At 40.3% G+C, this 18,891-nt stretch overlaps 1 protein-coding gene across 4 annotated transcripts in view; it reads right to left on the bottom strand.

Annotated features, from left to right (window-relative positions):
- Positions 1-12,399, bottom strand: part of LOC122943069 (inter-alpha-trypsin inhibitor heavy chain H3-like) — a 165,841-nt gene extending 153,442 nt beyond the window's left edge. For all 4 annotated transcript variants that reach the window (XM_044300477.1, XM_044300478.1, XM_044300479.1 and 1 more), the window contains exons 1-4: positions 12,272-12,399; positions 2,778-2,795; positions 2,037-2,203; positions 1,244-1,348 (exon numbers count right to left, since the gene is read on the bottom strand). In XM_044300477.1, coding sequence (XP_044156412.1) covers positions 1,244-1,348; positions 2,037-2,203; positions 2,778-2,795; positions 12,272-12,364 — 383 coding nt within the window. In that variant the 5' untranslated portion in view covers positions 12,365-12,399. The remainder of the gene's footprint in view (positions 1-1,243; positions 1,349-2,036; positions 2,204-2,777; positions 2,796-12,271) is intronic.
- Positions 12,400-18,891: the final 6,492 nt, after the last annotated feature.

The following is an 18,891-nucleotide window of genomic DNA, read 5'->3' as shown; positions in this document are numbered from 1 at the left end:
TCCCCACATGATAACACACTGGGGCATATTTATGAAAAATTATGCAAAAAATAAAACTAGTGGCAAATTTCCCCAAAGTAGGTTCTGTTGAACCCTGAGGCTCCCCATCAAGGTCTTTGAGGTCCAGTGGACAAGCTACCTGTAAAGGCAGCTGTCTGTGACCAGAAGAAGGATAAGGTTATTCAGGCCATTTCAGGCCCCTCTTTAAAGAGCACCTGTCAACTGTATCACCCCTATTAAATAAGGCATACTGCCTGGTAGGGTTGATCCTGCTGATGAAAATGATACCTGTCTTGTAAAAATTGGTTATGGTGTTCCAGAGAAAAAAGACCATTATTTTTTAGGCAAATGAGGACTTCAGTGTATCAAGGGGCGTGGCTAGCACTGGAAAGCTGGGGAGCTAAGATGCACAGGGGGGATTGGCCCCGCCCCTTAGTGCATAGAAACACTCATTTGCATAAATAATGAAATTCCTATTTCTTGGGAACACCGCAACCGATATCCACAAGACAAGTATCAGTTTCATCAGCATGATCAACCCCATTAGACAGTATGCCTGGTTTAATAGGGTTGATCCTTCTGAGAGGGACTCTTTAAAGGAATAGTAATAAGCAGTATCCTCTTTGTGGCGATGGCACTATGGTACATATAAAATAGGAGTTGGTCCATTCAAACGTGCTCTAACAACTACAAGGTCCAACCTGTGAATACAGCTCATTAATATTCATTTATTCACTGCAGTTCCCTCCTTTAACATGCTTTATTACTCATTACTAAAAGTAGGGTCCTGCATTGAATATATAAATATTAATGAGCTGGATCCTTGGGAATAAAAGAGAAGACACTGCATCTTTACTCCTTACTCTTCTGTGCAGAAATTGTGCAAGTGTGAACAGATGACGTCCAGTACTTGTGCAGTGTTCCTTAATGCTCATACACTTGGGAAAGATGGCACATGCTTGACTGTATTTACACAGGGTACGACTGGCCCACCAGAGTCCAGAAATGAATAAATTACAAGTTTTGCTGTATTTTTCCTATAAAACGATCAATCTGCTCAGTTCCTTCTGCGCTGTAACTTGGTAATTGCAGATTGCACTGCATTTTCCTGGTGACGTTCCCTTTATTTCAGCAGTGGTATCAAAGTAAGTGCAATATCTGAGCCTTATTTTCAGTCATCACCCTTTAATATCCTCACGTTCCATCTATGCAGTGATTGCACGCAACAAGAAATAGCATTTACCTGACTAGTCCGGCTGTTTGACCCCTTGATACAGCTTTATCATACTGTTTCTTAGCAGCTTCCTTTTCCTTAATTACTCCTGGATATGTGACTCCATCTATTATCCTGGAATAACCAATAAAAATTGGTATATATATGTATATATATGTATGTATGAAATACTATTTAATAGCAAGGCAATTCTTAACAATAGTTTGTTTTAAAGGACCCTCAAACGATATTCAAGGGGTTGTCTGGGAGATAAAAAATGGGTTCTAAATGGTATAAAATAATAAAATAATGGACCTTACTGAGCCCCTGGTACTCGCATTCCAATGCTTTATGGTCCCATCTAAACAAACAGGAAATAACCCCTCAGCCGATCCCTGTTTTAGGCGGGCCACCTCTGCAGCCAATGACTGATGAGTGATCAAGCAGAGGCCAGCAAGGGACTGGGAAGGGTCATAAGGGTGAGAGAGTTCAGGATCGGAGGGTATTGCTTATTTTATTATTTGACAACATTCTGAGACTTTATAATTTTAAACTGTTGGACAAGCCCTTTAATTATATGGTAATCTTATATTGGTCATCTTGTAGATGGCTCAGCAGGGCTATAACGGCAAGAAAATATCTGATTGATATATCAAAAAATTATCTGAAGACTCCTTTTATAATGTGAAAAATTGTAAGGGAACTGCATAAGTACCAGTCCTTATATGTAGGGTCTCATGATGTGTTTGATATCCAAATATTACCATTCATCTACCCTAGATAAAATGTGCAACACACATATTTGTATGTTACATGTACTTACATGCTGAAATTTGTAATAAAAGCTGTTTTGGGCAGATCCACATTAAAGAAGGCTTCTTTGGACACGCTGTCTCGATTAACAGCTCTGCTTGTGATGACATTATGGGCAAAGCGAGATGTCACCTGACTGCTGATAATTATACTGTAGACTTCTATATCATCTACTGGCTGCAGGACACAGAATGGATAGATGTGCGTAAGTTATATTTATATGCAGAAATTAATTTACAATGTATATTGCTTTTTTGTTTCGTCTGCTACTGTAACAGTGTAAATCGTATGCTTAACCAGATAGAACAACGTTATGGTTTATCACCTTCATCATTACTTTTAGCCAACACTATAATGTTCATACTTAGGAAAACTGACATTGGCCCAGAATAACTAATGTGTCTGAGACTAAAATCTATCTAAACAGTGGTCTAATTTGGCGCAACTAGGGTTTCTACACTTTTCCGACTTGCTCAAAAAGGGGGCAGGGCTTATTGGAAAGTGGGCAGAGTTTTGTATGGAAAGGAGGCATTAAAATTTTATCTATGTGGATTAGTTTTTAAAATGCTAGAGCAGTGTGTGTTGGAGAAATAACCCAAAAAATAAAGCTTGAGGACAGAATTAATCTATGGTATAGAACTTGTGTTAAATGCAACATTTCAGTCCCACCATGTGACTTTTTATTTAAAGCAGTATATACTGTATGCAGTATACACAGAACTAGATGATTTGTGTTTGTACTGTATCTTACCTCTTCAGTGCTTCTTTTCTGTAAAGCAAAAAGAGATAAAGAAAATAAATTGTTTTTGTAATAGGTGTTATCAGAGAAAATGCCTTGCTCTCCACCTTCCTAAACTAAACAAGATGAGCTGCCTGCTCACTGAAGAATCACATTATATCATCAAGCAGGGTAAAGAAAAAAAACAAGGAAATAGGAATTTATTTTTCTTGTATCCAAAATATATTAATAAAATTATACATAAATGTTTACATACTTCAAAATGGTAAAAATAGAAAGTACAGCATGTTGCTCAAAAAACAAGGCTTCTCTTAATCATGTTGCTGTAAAAACAAAAAGACATCACAAGCATCATAGACTGTAATACTATAGTATATCATCCAACGATCGCATGTTTAAGTGCCCTAGATGCAATGTAAAAGTAAAATATTGTTTTAAAAAATATTTTAAAATATTACAAATTCAAATCACCTCTTTTCCAAATGTAACATGTAACAATAAGAAAACTATAAGAAAACAATATAAAAATAAAAGGAAATGTCTGAACTATTAAAATATAAAAGTATCCTGCACAGTGAATTCCAAAATAAATAAATAAATAAAAAAACTTGCCATTTTTTGCCACCTCACTCCATGAACCAAACTGAGTAGAAAGTGATCAAAAAGTTCTATGTATCCGGGGTGGTGCGGGGCCAGCAGCCAAGATGGCTGGACACATGTAGAAGGATCTCCGTGGTAGGCACTGCAGACCCGGACAAATCCTGGACAACTCACAGCCATTTCTAGCTAAATTGACCCCTGATTGAGCCCTACAATAAACGGGACCCAGCGCTGCGCAGACCTACCCGGCGGACCACATGGAAAGAGCTGCACTAGGAGTCAGGGCTTGTGATCCACGCCGGAGGATGTGGAGGGGGACCTGGGGAACACCTGGGCCCACTAGACCTGGACCTAAGATCTGCGCAGGTGATCAGGACAGAAGACCTGCCACGCACTCCGACACATCAGACCTGGTGAGGAGTAAAGGGAAGAGACCAGGAAGCTGCCGACACGATCCCTGAGGTGGAGGAGCAGGAACCAACCACGCGCGCGGGCCTCCGTCGGTTTCCCACCAGGCAGCCATCTTAACAACATCCCAGCAGCGCTGGGGGAAGGAGATTAGATAAACGCAGGCTCCTGCCTAAATACAAGGGCACAGTACCCCCTGTTTTATGTAATATAAACACAATATCTCTGACATTATAAGACCAAAGTGGAGAATACAGACTGCCTAATATTATACCCAGACCACTGGGTTGTAAATAACAGCACAAAACGTATATAGGGAGGAAATCCTGAACTTGCCAGCAGACTTACTGTATAAAATACACTGCACCTCCTAGATTACCGGAACTGGCCTCCACTAGTGCATACTGGCTGCTAACCTGATATAACAATGGGGCCACAAAAAACACAGAGCGCCGCAGAAAAATTGCGTGAATTTTCTAGACAACCAGATGAAGGTGCACAGTCACCATTACCGCATCGAAATGTGCATACCAGTGCAAGCACGGCATCAGAATTACCGACCCCTATTACCTCCTCTGAGGAAGACCATGAGGAGCCCACGCTTAAACAAGTATCCGCTCAAGTCCTGGAAGCCATTACAGCATGTAAGACATCCCTTACAGGGAAATTAGATGAAGTCAAGATTGACCTGGGACTGTTAAGCCAAGATCTGCATAACTTGTGGGAAAGAGTCCAACATGCAGAAGAGCGTATTTCCCACATTGAAGATGCCACAGCTACTGTTCCAAGATCCATATCTGATCTTAACACGAAAGCGGAGCTCTGGAAACAGAAAGCTGACGATCTAGAAAATAGGCTCCGCCGAAACAATATCAGAATCATTGGTCTCCCTGAAAGAGCGGAAGATCGTGCACCAGATGAGTTTATAGAAAAATGGATGAAATAACTTTTTCCAGATGCAGAATTCTCTTCAGCATATGTGGTAGAAAGGGCCCACAGAGTGCCAGCAAAACCTCCTCCACCAGGGGCCCCACCTAGACCCATGCCTGCAAGGTTCCTCAACTGCAAAGATAGAGACAATACAGGGAGTGCAGAATTATTAGGCAAGTTGTATTTTTGAGGATTAATTTTATTATTGAACAACAACCATGTTCTCAATGAACCCAAAAAACTCATTAATATCAAAGCTGAATATTTTTGGAAGTAGTTTTTTGTTTGTTTTTAGTTTTAGCTATTTTAGGGGGATATCTGTGTGTGCAGGTGACTATTACTGTGCATAATTATTAGGCAACTTAACAAAAAACAAATATATACCCATTTAAATTATTTATTTTTACCAGTGAAACCAATATAACATCTCAACATTCACAAATATACATTTCTGACATTCAAAAACAAAACAAAAACAAATCAGTGACCAATATAGCCACCTTTCTTTGCAAGGACACTCAAAAGCCTGCCATCCATGGATTCTGTCAGTGTTTTGATCTGTTCACCATCAACATTGCGTGCAGCAGCAACCACAGCCTCCCAGACACTGTTCAGAGAGGTGTACTGTTTTCCCTCCTTGTAAATCTCACATTTGATGATGGACCACAGGTTCTCAATGGGGTTCAGATCAGGTGAACAAGGAGGCCATGTCATTAGATTTTCTTCTTTTATACCCTTTCTTGCCAGCCACGCTGTGGAGTACTTGGACTCGTGTGATGGAGCATTGTCCTGCATGAAAATCATGTTTTTCTTGAAGGATGCAGACTTCTTCCTGTACCACTGCTTGAAGAAGGTGTCTTCCAGAAACTGGCAGTAGGACTGGGAGTTGAGCTTGACTCCATCCTCAACCCGAAAAGGCCCCACAAGCTCATCTTTGATGATACCAGCCCAAACCAGTACTCCACCTCCACCTTGCTGGCGTCTGAGTCGGACTGGAGCTCTCTGCCCTTTACCAATCCAGCCACGGGCCCATCCATCTGGCCCATCAAGACTCACTCTCATTTCATCAGTCCATAAAACCTTAGAAAAATCAGTCTTGAGATATTTCTTGGCCCAGTCTTGACGTTTCAGCTTGTGTGTCTTGTTCAGTGGTGGTCGTCTTTCAGCCTTTCTTACCTTGGCCATGTCTCTGAGTATTGCACACCTTGTGCTTTTGGGCACTCCAGTGATGTTGCAGCTCTGAAATATGGCCAAACTGGTGGCAAGTGGCATCTTGGCAGCTGCACGCTTGACTTTTCTCAGTTCATGGGCAGTTATTTTGCTCCTTGGTTTTTCCACACACTTCTTGCCACCCTGTTGACTATTTTGAATGAAACGCTTGATTGTTCGATGATCGCGCTTCAGAAGCTTTGCAATTTTAAGAGTGCTGCATCCCTCTGCAAGATATCTCACTATTTTTGACTTTTCTGAGCCTGTCAAGTCCTTCTTTTGACCCATTTTGCCAAAGGAAAGGAAGTTGCCTAATAATTATGCACACCTGATATAGGGTGTTGATGTCATTAGACCACACCCCTTCTCATTACAGAGATGCACATCACCTAATATGCTTAATTGGTAGTAGGCTTTCGAGCCTATACAGCTTGGAGTAAGACAACATGCATAAAGAGGATGATGTGGTCAAAATACTCATTTGCCTAATAATTCAGCACTCCCTGTATACTAGCCTTAGCCAGAAGACGGCATGAAATTAAATATGACAATGCCAGGGTGTGCATCTTTCCAGATTTTTCCATGGAACTGCAGAAACAACGTGCCACCTTTATGGATGTCAAGAGGCGCCTGAGAGAAGCCAACATCCCATATTCCATGGGCTGTCCTGCAAAACTCAGAGTGGTGGATGGCGACAGAGCGGTCTTCTTTACATCTCCTAGAGAAGTCTCTGAATGGCTGGCCTTACGGCGAAGATCCCCAAGACGCTGAGAATCTTGGCATACCTAGGGACTGGTGACTAGAAGACGTCAACAAACTGGTTTGGTCTATATGACATGTTTGGATATATTTCATTGCAGCATTTGATCACATTTAGTGTACAGTCGTGGCCAAAGATTTTGAGAATGACACAAATATTAGTTTTCACAAAGTTTGCTGCTAAACTGCTTTTAGATCTTTGTTTCAGTTGTTTCTGTGATGTAGTGAAATATAATTACACACACTTCATACGTTTCAAAGGCTTTTATCGACAATTACATGACATTTATGCAAAGAGTCAGTATTTGCAGTGTTGGCCCTTCTTTTTCAGGACCTCTGCAATTCGACTGGGCATGCTCTCAATCAACTTCTGGGCCAATTCCTGACTGATAGCAACCCATTCTTTCATAATCACTTCTTGGAGTTTGTCAGAATTAGTGGGTTTTTGTTTGTCCACCCGCCTCTTGAGGATTGACCACAAGTTCTCAATGGGATTAAGATCTGGGGAGTTTCCAGGCCATGGACCCAAAATGTCAACGTTTTGGTCCCCGAGCCACTTAGTTATCACTTTTGCCTTATGGCACGGTGCTCCATCGTGCTGGAAAATGCATTGTTCTTCACCAAACTGTTGTTGGATTGTTGGAAGAAGTTGCTGTTGTAGGGTTTTTTTGGTACCATTCTTTATTCATGGCTGTGTTTTTGGGCAAAATTGTGAGTGAGCCCACTCCGTTGGATGAGAAGCAACCCCACACATGAATGGTCTCAGGATGCTTTACTGTTGGCATGACACAGGACTGATGGTAGCTCTTCGGACAAGCCTTTTTCCTGATGCCCCAAACAATCGGAAAGAGGCTTCATCGGAGAATATGACTTTGCCCCAGTCCTCAGCAGTCCATTCACCATATTTTCTGCAGAAAATCAATCTGTCCCTGATGTTTTTTTTTGGAGAGAAGAGGCTTCTTTGCTGCCCTTCTTGACACCAGGCCATCTTCCAAAAGTCTTCGCCTCACTGTGCGTTCAGATGCGCTCACACCTGCCTGCTGCCATTCCTGAGCAAGCTCTGCACTGGTGGCACTCCGATCCCGCAGCTGAATCCTCTTTAGGAGACGATCCTGGTGGTTGCTGGACTTTCTTGGACGCCCTGAAGCCTTCTTAACAAGAATTGAACCTCTTTCCTTGAAGTTCTTGATGATCCTATAAATTGTTGATTGAGGTGCAATCTTAGTAGCCACAATATCCTTGCCTGTAAAGCCATTTTTATGCAACGCAATGATGGCTGCACGCGTTTCTTTGCAGGTCACCATGGTTAACAATGGAAGAACAATGATTTCAAGCATCACCCTCCTTTTAACAGGTCAAGTCTGCCATTTTAACCCAATCAGCCTGACATAATGATCTCCAGCCTTGTGCTCGTCAACATTCTCACCTGAGTTAACAAGACGATCCCAGCAGGTCCTTTAATGACAGCAATGAAATGCAGTGGAAAGTTTTTTTAGGATTAAGTTAATTTTCATGGCAAAGAAGGACTATGCAATTCATCTGATTACTCTTCATAACATTTTGGAGTATATGCAAATTGCTATTATAAAAACTTAAGCAGCAACTTTTCCAATTTTCAATATTTATGTAATTCTCAAAACTTTTGGCCACTACTGTACATTAGCTAAAGATGTAGGGTCTTGATAACTATATACAATTACCCAAATGGATATACTAATGCTGTAGATGCCGCTGCATGCTTCTGCCAATCATCATCGTAGGCAGAGGCATCCCGGTTTACTGGCCTATAGTCCAGAGTAAGAGATCACCCCAGACCTAACACTATACTTGCAGAAGAATAACATCAGGGATTTAGATTGTTTTCCGGTTTTATAAAAATTACGTTTTCCTTGGTTAATTACTGTTATGTATGTAGCACTGTTGCATGTTAATACACCCACTGCACTATGTCCCAGTCCTGATGATACACGTGTACCTAGAAAGCCATGGCTGAGCTTAAAATCTTATCATGGAATGTCAGGGGACTAGGCACACAGCAAAAGAGATCCATGGTACTTGCATTTGTCAAAAACTCAAGCCCTCAGATCCTATGTCTCCAAGAGACACATCTTACCGCTAATACATCTCGGGTTTTACAGAAACCTTGGGTTCAATGGGCAGCACACTCTTACCACACTTCCTCTTAGTGTCCCTGTTAATTCACAAACAACTACGCTGCGAGGTAAAATACCTAGTCACTGATTCAGAAGGCAGATATGTCTTTGTCCACTTTCTTAGTGACAATGTACAATATGTATTATTAGGCATTTATAATCCTCCTCCCGGCTCTATGCAGCTTTTGCACCTGGCAGCTACTTTTGTGGCTACTTACCCACGTGCTAGGGTACTTTGTATGGGAGATCTAAACATGCTATTGGACTCCTCTCTAGATCGTCTTTTGGATATGGTGGATCCGACAAGTGCGGGAAGTCCCTCACCACTCCACAGGTTCTTAACTGGCTTTAGATGGCTGGATTTATGGAGGGCTAAATACCCTAGTGCTAGGACATACTCCTGTCATAGTGGCAGTCGCGACTCTCTAACCAGAATTGATTATATGCTAGGTAATGAGACTGCAATGTTAAACCTTTGCTCTATATTATACTTGCCAAGGGGGATATCAGACCACTCACCGGTGCTGGGTACCCTGATATGTGGCACCCCCTCAGTAGTGTATACAATGAATATACATCCATTTTGGTTAAATTTATTGGGTTCCACGGATACATGCAGACAAACCCAATTTAGCCCTAGTATGGGATACCTTAAAAGCATTTCTTTGAGGGTCCTTACACTCCAGTATATCCTATATTTAAAAAAAAGACACTAAACACTTGGAGATGGAGCTGGATTCCCAGTGCACTACACTGGAACAGCAATATATTCACCATCCAACAGACACTAACAGGAGTGCATGGCTACAGGCGGGTAGACAATACCTAGCAATACTTAAAGACAAAGCAGATAGGAAACAAAGTTTTATGAAACAGACAGCGTTCGAGCTAGGTAATCAGTCAGCTAAACTACTGGCTCAACTAATCCATCATAATTCAACCTCTTCAGCAATTTTAGCAGTCAGGAACTCTACAAGACAAGAATTCTGCACGCAGGAAGCAATTCTTCACACCTTTACACATTTCTATAAAGACTTATATAAATCCAGCATAACAACATCTGAAACAGAGATAGCCACGTATTTTGAGGGTATATCTCTTCCTAAACAAACTGTAGCACAAAGAACTCAATTGGACTTGCCAATTAGCCTAGAAGAAATACAGAAAGCCATAACAGACTTAAATAAAGGGAAATCCCCTGGCTCAGATGGGCTCCCAAAGGAGCAGAAGTACTAGCTCCTCAGTTGTTAATTACCCTCCACTCAGCCATGGAACTGGGCCACCTGCTGGATTCATTAATGGAAGCCACTATTATACTCCTACTCAAATCTGATAAAAGTCCTCTAGAGTGTGGCTCCTATAGGACCCATAGCATTGCTGAATGTAGACTACTAAATCCTGACCAGAGTATTGGTCACCCGCTTAAATCGGGCAATTCTGTCTTTGGTCCATCAAGACCAGAGGGGCTTTATGCCAGGTAAGTCCACTACTGAGAACATTAGACGGGTTCAGGTAGTTACACAGGTGGGATACTCTCTGAATAAGGATTGGGCTTTGGCTTCACTAGACGCAGTCAAGGCATTTGATTATTTTCTCACACAATTCTAAAAAAGTAATAGATATCGGAATATGGAGACACAGGCATATTTTTTTAAAAGCAGTAAAGCAAAACAAAAACTACATAAATTTGGTATAGCTATAATTAGTATTGGTATAGGAATTGGCGAGTGACGCTTTTCTTCTATCATCTCACTTTTTTATAATTAAGCTCAACACTTTATATAGCAGAGCACCACCATTGTACCGCGTGAGCAGCCATGACAAGTGTGAAATCCGGTCAGTTGTTCAAAAACCGCACGGTGCAGTGCCGACTGTGTTTCTTTTTCTTTGAACACTATAATTATACCTACCCGCAGAATAAAGGTAACATGTAGTTTTTTTACACAGTGAACACCATAAAAACCAAAGCTCAAAAAACAAAAAAAACTATGGTGGAATTGTTTGTTTGTTTGTTTGTTTTTTCTTTATTTTAACTCCACAAATATTTTTCCTGTTTGTCAACACATGATCATTTAAATTAATTTTGGCATTAAAATGTATTACTTATCCCACAAAAATCAAGCACTTATATGGCTATGTGAACAGAGAATTTAAAAAGTTATGGCTCTCAAAGAGGGGAGTAGTGATGAGCGGCAGGTGCCATATTTGATTTCGGCGAAATTCGCGAATATTCGATAGAATATTAGTTTTATATTCGTCGAAATCGAATATTCGTAATTATTCTAGTTATCGCGATTAATATGCGATTTAAATAATCGCGTATCGCGATTTTAACTTAAAGGCTACTCTCCTATTGAAATAGCAATGCGATTAATTCAAGTTATAATAATCGAATTTCGATTTCAACTTAACACTGCTATATTCCATATTTGTTAATTCTAGCCTAATATGGAATATAGCAGTGCTAAGCTGAAATCACAATTCGATTAATTCAAGTTATAATAATCGAATTGCGATTTCAACTTGGACCTGGTTTACTATGGTTGGCTTGGTAGAATTAGCGAATATGACGAATGTATTCGTTATATTCCACAAAACGAAGATAACAAAGTATTCTCCATCTTCGTTTTAGCTACCTATTCATCAACTTCGCTAATTCTAGCAATCATATAGGAAAGTTTACTATAGAGACAGCTAAGTTTAATTCGCTATGCGATTATATTACTTTGCTTTTTTAAAAATAAATAGAATAATTATAATACCTGATATGGAATATAGCAATGTTAAGTTGAAATCGAAATTCGATTGTTATAACTTGAATTAATCGAATTGCGATTTCAACGTAATTCTCAAATCCGACAGTACATTCTAGTATATGGAGACGTTCCCATGGTGATGGGGAGGCTCCATGAGCACGGAAGTCGGCAGAAGTGGCAACGGGCACTGACTGGAGCAGCCAGGAAGCCAGGAATCCTAAGGACAGGTAAGAACAACTTTAGGGAAGTGGGAAAGAAAAAATATAACAAAAAAATTTTATATTTATAGCACTATATTCGAAATATTCATGAATTAGCGAAGTGCCGATATTCTAAAAAAATATTTGATATTCGAATATTAGCAAAAAAATTCAAATAAAAAAATTACTGTGCCACAGGGTTAAAGGGGTTGTCCCACTATTAAAGATCTTAAATTTATAGATCATTCTCTACTTAGTGATCCTCTGCCACTAGATATAGTTTCAGAAAAGGGACTATAGCCTCTGCTGTACCATGGGTTTAAAATCCAAGATTACATGGTTCTTAAGGAGTTAATCTATAAAACTATTTGCTGTGATCAGAAATTCATAAAAAAACTATGTTAACCCAATGGTCTACATTTAGCATCCTCTAAAATAAACCTCTGGAGCATTACATTGTAAGCATAACACAATATAATAGCTATACAAACCTGAATGTTTCTTATTCCATCGATCACAAAGTCGCTGTTTATTGGAGATAAAGCACAAAACAGCAAAGCAAAACTGAGCAGAAGACGACTCATTTTGCAAATAAATTTTTGGGCTGCTTGAAACCAAATTATATCAAACTGTCCGAGAAACTGTTAATAAGTAACAGCAAGTTACATTTTCATTATGCAAAACCCTGTGAACACTCCCTTTATTCATTATTTATATAAACTCTGTTGAATGCAGAGGGTCTACTTGTCTGGCATCATTGTTTACTTTGGTTGTTTGGTTTGAGATTTGTATCTGTTTAGGTGGTTTGATCATTTGTTTTAGGTTTGTATGTATTTAGGGCATCTATTTTGAGGTCTGTATTTATTTAGGGGGGTCTGGTCTCAGGTCTCTATTTAGGGAGTCGTCTGAAATGTGTATATATTTAGGGAGACAGGTCGGAGGTTTGTATTTATGTCTTTAGGGAATGTGGTCTGAGGTCTGTATTTATTAAGGGGGACTATTCTGAGGTTTAGATTTAATCATTTAGTTTGTTCTGGGTCTGTATTTGTTTGGATTTATGGTCTGGTGTTGTTGAGCAAACCACTGAGATTTGGTTCAGGTTCGCCAAATTTATGAAAAATTTTGGTTCAGACTGCTTCAATTGCCCTGAAAATTGGTATGTAACTTCCTCTAGCCTCCTAGGAAAATGTATTTCTTCACATTTATTTTTTATAAAAAATTTTTTTTCCCTCCACCCTCCTCAAGCTCTGGAACACAATGACAGCAATAGTAAATGGTGTCTGAGATACTGACATACATAGCTATGGGTAAAAGCACGTTTGATGGCATTAACATACAGCGTGTTTAAAAACACACCACGCCAGCACAAGTTTTGCTTTTTCATATTCCAAAGCTTCCAAACATTGTTCGTTATTAAGGGCAGATGATGTTTAACCCTTTCATGACTAAGGGTCATTGATGCCCCAGTGTCCAGGTCAAAATTTACAAATCTGACATGCGTCAGTTTATGTGGTAATAGCTTTGGAACACTTTTATTTATCCAAGCCATTCTGAGATTGTTTTCTCGTGACACATTGTACTTCATAATAGTCATAAATTTGAGTCAATATATTTATCCTTTATTTATGAAAAAATCCCAAATTTACCCCAAATTTGGAAAAATTCACAATTTTCCAAATTTCAATTTCTCTGCTTCTAAAACAGAAAGTCATAACTAATAAAATATTTATTACTTAACATTTCCCATATGTCTACTTTATGTTGGCATCTTTTTGGAAATGTCATTTTATTTCTTTAGGACGTTAGAAGGCGTTAGAAGGTTAGAAGGAAAATGGAGATGAAATTTCAAAATTTCACTTTTTGGGCCGATTTTCCATTTTATTACATTTTCTTCTTTAACACATTGAGGGTTAACAGCCAAACAAAACTCAATATTTATTACCCTGGTTCCGCGGTTTACAGAAACACCCCACATGTGGTCGTAAACTGATGTAAGGGCACACGGCAGGGCGCAGAAGAAAAGGTGCGCCATATGATTTTTGGAAGTCAGATTTTGCTGGACTGGTTTTAGATGTCATCTCCCATTTAAAGCCCCCCTGATGCACCCATACAGTAGAAACTCCCAAAAAGTTACCGTATTTTGGAAACTATAGGATAAGGTGCCAGTTTTATTGGTACTATTTTGGGGTACATATGATTTTTTTATTGCTCTATGTTACGTTTTTTGTGAGGCAAGGTAACCGAAAAATAGCTGTTTTGGCACCGTTTTCTTTTTTTACAAGATTCATCTGACAGGGTAGATCATGTGCTATTTTTATAGAGCAGGTTGCTACGAACGCAATGATATCAAATATGTCTACTTTCTTTGTTTGTTTGTTTCAGTTTTACATAATAAAGCATGTTTGAAAAAGAAATTATGTTTTTGTGTGTCCATTTTTTGAACGCCATATGTTTTTTATTTTTCTGCCAATCGTCTTGTGCAGGGGCTCGTTTTTTACAGAAAGTGTTGAGGTTTTTATTGGTACCATATTTGGGTACATAGGATTTTTTTTATCATTCATTATTACACTTTATGGGGCAAGGTGACCCAAAAATTGGCTGTTTTGGAACAGTTTTTATTTATTTATTTTTACAACGTTCACCCACCATGGCAACCATCGGGCGCTGCCATCGCAGTGCGGCAGCCCCGATGGTTGAGAGGTAGCCCCCTCCCCCTATTAACCCCATGGATGCCGCTGCCGCGGCATCTAAGGGGTTACAGCAGAGTATCAGCATAGAGCTGACACTCGCTGCTGATGGTGGCGGCTCAGAAATGGAGCCGCCGCCATCAAACACAGCATCGGGGGCAGAGGGCAGGGGGCAGCGCTGGAAAGGGGGAAGGTACGGCCAGCATTGAGGCGACACAAATGGGGGCAAGATGAATGTATGGGGCTGGGAGGGGGTGGACCACATCAGGGGCAGGCTGCATGAATATGGATGGAGGCGGGGGGAACCGCATCAGGTGCAGGCGGGGACAGGGGGGTTAGAGGCACACAGGAAGGGGTCACAGATCGGGGGGCACAAGGATACTACCTGAGAGTGCAGATCAGAGCCTGGAACAGGCATTTTTTCACTGCCGCGATCCGATTTTTTAGTCTGCACAAACTAACCAATCGGATCGATTGCCGTCAAGGGACCACTCTGATTGTATTGTATTTATGTTTGCTAATGTGTAGGGACAGTGGCAGGGAACATTTTTGTAATATACTTTATTTAGGGAAAACGTTTATTTTTAGTAGAAAACTGGGACTGAAATGTCCCTTATCAGCACTCTGTCAAATGAGTGTTGCTAAGGCACATCCATCTATGAGCATAGGAGAGACATGCTGTGTGGGAGCTGCGGCCCTCCACCTGCCCTGTACGCTCACAGCCTGATGGGGACATAACTGTACATAACTGTCCTTATATACTGTATTAGAGCTTCCCCCTGCCTGCCTGCCTGCCTGCATCGCTCCCAGCGGCTGGTTCATTAGTCAGCACGCCGGCAGTGCAGAGGGAAAGCAGCTCACTGACAGCGCTGGTCACACTGCATACAGAGTGTACAAGTCCATTATATTTAATAAAAAGAGGGAATGTATATTTAATTTTAACACATAAGGCTCCTGTGCCCACCAGGCTGTGAGCGAGCAGGGCAGGCAGAGGCCCGCAGCTCCCAGCACAGCCCGTCTCTCTAGTCCGCACAGTACTATGCTTATAGGAGATGGATGTCCCTTAGCAACGCTCATGGGAGAGAGCTGCTAAGGGACATTTCAGCCCAAGTTAACTAGCATAAATAAACGTTTTCCCTAAATAAAATATATTACAAAAATGTTCCCTGTCACTGTCCCTTCACATTAGCAAAAAATAAATAAATAAAAAATTAAATGGCATTTAAATGGCTAGACAAATTGAATATTTTGTAATCAATTAAAATGTATTTTGATGCATTATCATTGCAATTAATATAAATATTTGACAGATTGACTGCTTGAAAGCAAATTAAATATCAAAAAGTTACAAAATCAGTAAAAAATTCCAGTTCTAAATATATTTTTTTATAAAAAGATTAATTACAGCCAATTTGGTTTACTTCTTCATTCTGAAGGGTAAACAGGAAATACATGATACTTTTATACATGAGATTGTATTGTGGAACTGATATGCTTTATTGTAATTTGTGATCCTGTATGATCATCATGTACCATTACTCTCTGATGGTTTTAAGGGAATAGGTCGCGGTTGAACCAGGTACAATACCTTGTAGGACTAGTATGTAAGGATACATGCTAGAGAAAAAGTACTTCTACATATGCAAATTAACAGTTTAGTGCACTGAGGGCGGGACCAAACCATTGCTCTTCCTGCTTGCTGTCAGATCATCCTCTGCTTCTTTATTTCAGGGACCAGGTGAGATTATTATTGAGGAACTTGGCCCTTTCAATCAAGCAGTAGAGAGAGGCTGGCAAGCAGCAGTAGGATCAAGGGTGCACAGAGCGGCTTGGGTCCGCCCTCAGTGCACTTAACTGCTCATTTGCATATGGATTAAAAGTACTGTTTCTCCAGAATGAAGCAAGTGAAAAGCATCATTACATTCAGCTAAGCTAGCGCTACATGGTATTGTGTCTGGTTTACAGTGATTTACCTGCAGCTGTTTTATAACAAAAAGCAAATTTCAGATAAATAAATGTCAAATACAAGTGAAAGTGAAAGGAACTTTTACAAAATATAGAACAAGACATTTTTCCTTTCTGCAATGTAGTCCGGATTTAGCAGCATTCGAGAGATTTAGAAAGGAATGCTGGGCCGTCCTATATAAATAACGATGACCATGTCAATGCTTTACTGTCCAGGCGGCTGTATTATTGTGAGTTATTGTTCTTTTGTTGTTTTAGCAATACTGTGTCTGGTGTCTACTCCAGGGAAAACTACCTGTCAGTGTCAGTGACTGTGCTATGTGGATCGCCTGGCTTGTTGCTGGGTTTGGAAGTTTCTGTTCTATCCTTGTCATAATATAACCTGCTTGACATTGATGTGTGCTGTGGAGTGGGGATTGTGTGCTACACAAGCAGTTCTGAATGTAAATGCTTTGCAGAACTTCCTAAACTATTGCAGACAGAAGTGTTACCACAAAAATAGTATCTGAAGCGTAAAACTCACTGCGATGGAACATGTATTAAAGATGGAGATGAGGATATCCGTCCTTCCAGTAATCCAGTCTCTTTTGTAAAGTGTCCCACCCACAGCACCATGGGTGTAGGAACCCCCAAAAATCTGGGGGGGGGGGGAGGACAGCATTTTTGCTCGCTGGGTACATTCTTATTCAGTAAACTGCGAGTTGTTTATATCGTTAAATTTTAAGTGTGTGTGTGAAAAATCTCACGCCGCATTTCTACGTGTTGCATTTGTACGGGTTGTGGCCTCTGGTGCAGTCCAGCAGTCATTTGAGATACAACAATACATCAACTGCAATACCTCACATGTGGTGTATTGTGTGTCTTGTTCTACATGTCAATTGCAATATGTGGGATGCACGTCCAATGCCCTGAAAGTTCGGATATGCAGACATATCTCAGATATATCTCATGCTTTTGTAAAAAATGTGTCAGCAGTCAGCCAGCATTTTGCCTTTTGCCATCAGGGCAATATTGCTGGCATGAAAGTTCAGGGCATTGAACGAGTTAATTTTCCTAAACGGGGCAGAGACCATAGGAAAGCTCTTCTCAATAGAGAAGCTTATTGAATTTTTAGATTTCAGTCCTGTATACCTTTGGGCCTTAATCAAAGACAAGATTTAATATTGCATTATTAGATGTATCCTCTTCTCTTGTCCTTTAGGAACAGTTCTTGCATGGAAGGAAGAGAAAGGAGAAAATATATATATATTTTTTTTTTTTTCTCTTCTTCTCATGCAGTTCTGTTCCTGTGTCTCAGTGGTATATGCTGTGGGTGGGGTGAAAGCAGTCTAATTGCCAATTAATAATCCACAGCTGAATCACTGCTTTTACTCTGTATATAAGATTTGTCAGTCTTATTTTCTGTGCCATGAGGAAGGATCTGTAATATATATTGATCCGAAACATGTTGATGAAATGAGGCTGATGTTTGGTTTTTAAGCACGTTTCCTAATAAAACACGCACTGCGAGGTGAAGCTGGACAATCTACTTTGTTCGCTATTTCTCAGCCTTGGTTCCGGTTCTGTGTCCGTGCTCCTCGGTGGTGTACGGTGAGGTGAGCAACAACTTGGTGTTTTTACGTTCATGTACAAAGGAACTTGTTGGTGTGCTCCCACACCTTTGGATTATATTGTGCTGTCTGAACATGAACCAAACTCCTGCTCCGTATACCTCTCTACGAGGCATTGAGGATTGTGAAGAAAGGCTAAAAAAAATGGACTCTATTTTTAATGATGATGATATAGATTCACAACATACGTTGGATCTGAAAATCCAAATGAGCTCTCTTGAATTGCTGCTGGTTCGCGAAATGCGCACATGGTGGGACTCGACTGCATTGAAAAAATATGTGGATAAAAAAATTATTCCACGTGGCTTGAGGTTGAAAAAATATCCAACAACTATTTATTCAGATGATTTTCTTTCTGAGTGGCAATCAATTCTATCAGAATGTTCTTTTAAACTTATGCAACTAATTATCACACAGGAAGAACTTTTAGGCCCCTTTCACACGGGCGAGTTTTCCGTGCGGGTGCGATCCGTGCGGCGAACGTATGGCACCCGCACTTAATCCTGAGCCATTCATTTCTATGGGGCTGTGCACATGAGCGATGTTTTTAACGCATCACTTGTGCGTTCAGTGCAAATCGCAGCATGCTCTATATTTTCCGATTTTGACGTGACGCAGGCCCCATAGAAGTGAATGGGGTGTGTGAAAATCGGATGGCATCCGCAAGCAAGTACGGATGCCGTGCGATTTGCACGCATGGTTGCTAGGAGACCATCGGGATGGAGACCCGATCATTATTATTTTCCCTTATAACATGGTTATAAGGGAAAATAATAGCATTCTGAATACAGAATGCATAGTAAACCAGCGCTAGAGGGGTTAAAAAAAAAAAAAAATTTAACTCACCTT

This window comes from Bufo gargarizans, chromosome 7 (genome assembly GCF_014858855.1).
Source record: "Bufo gargarizans isolate SCDJY-AF-19 chromosome 7, ASM1485885v1, whole genome shotgun sequence".
NCBI classification, from domain to species: domain Eukaryota; kingdom Metazoa; phylum Chordata; class Amphibia; order Anura; family Bufonidae; genus Bufo; species Bufo gargarizans.
The sequence above is the reverse complement of the archived record's forward strand: the minus strand, read 5'-3'. Positions and strand labels throughout refer to the sequence as shown.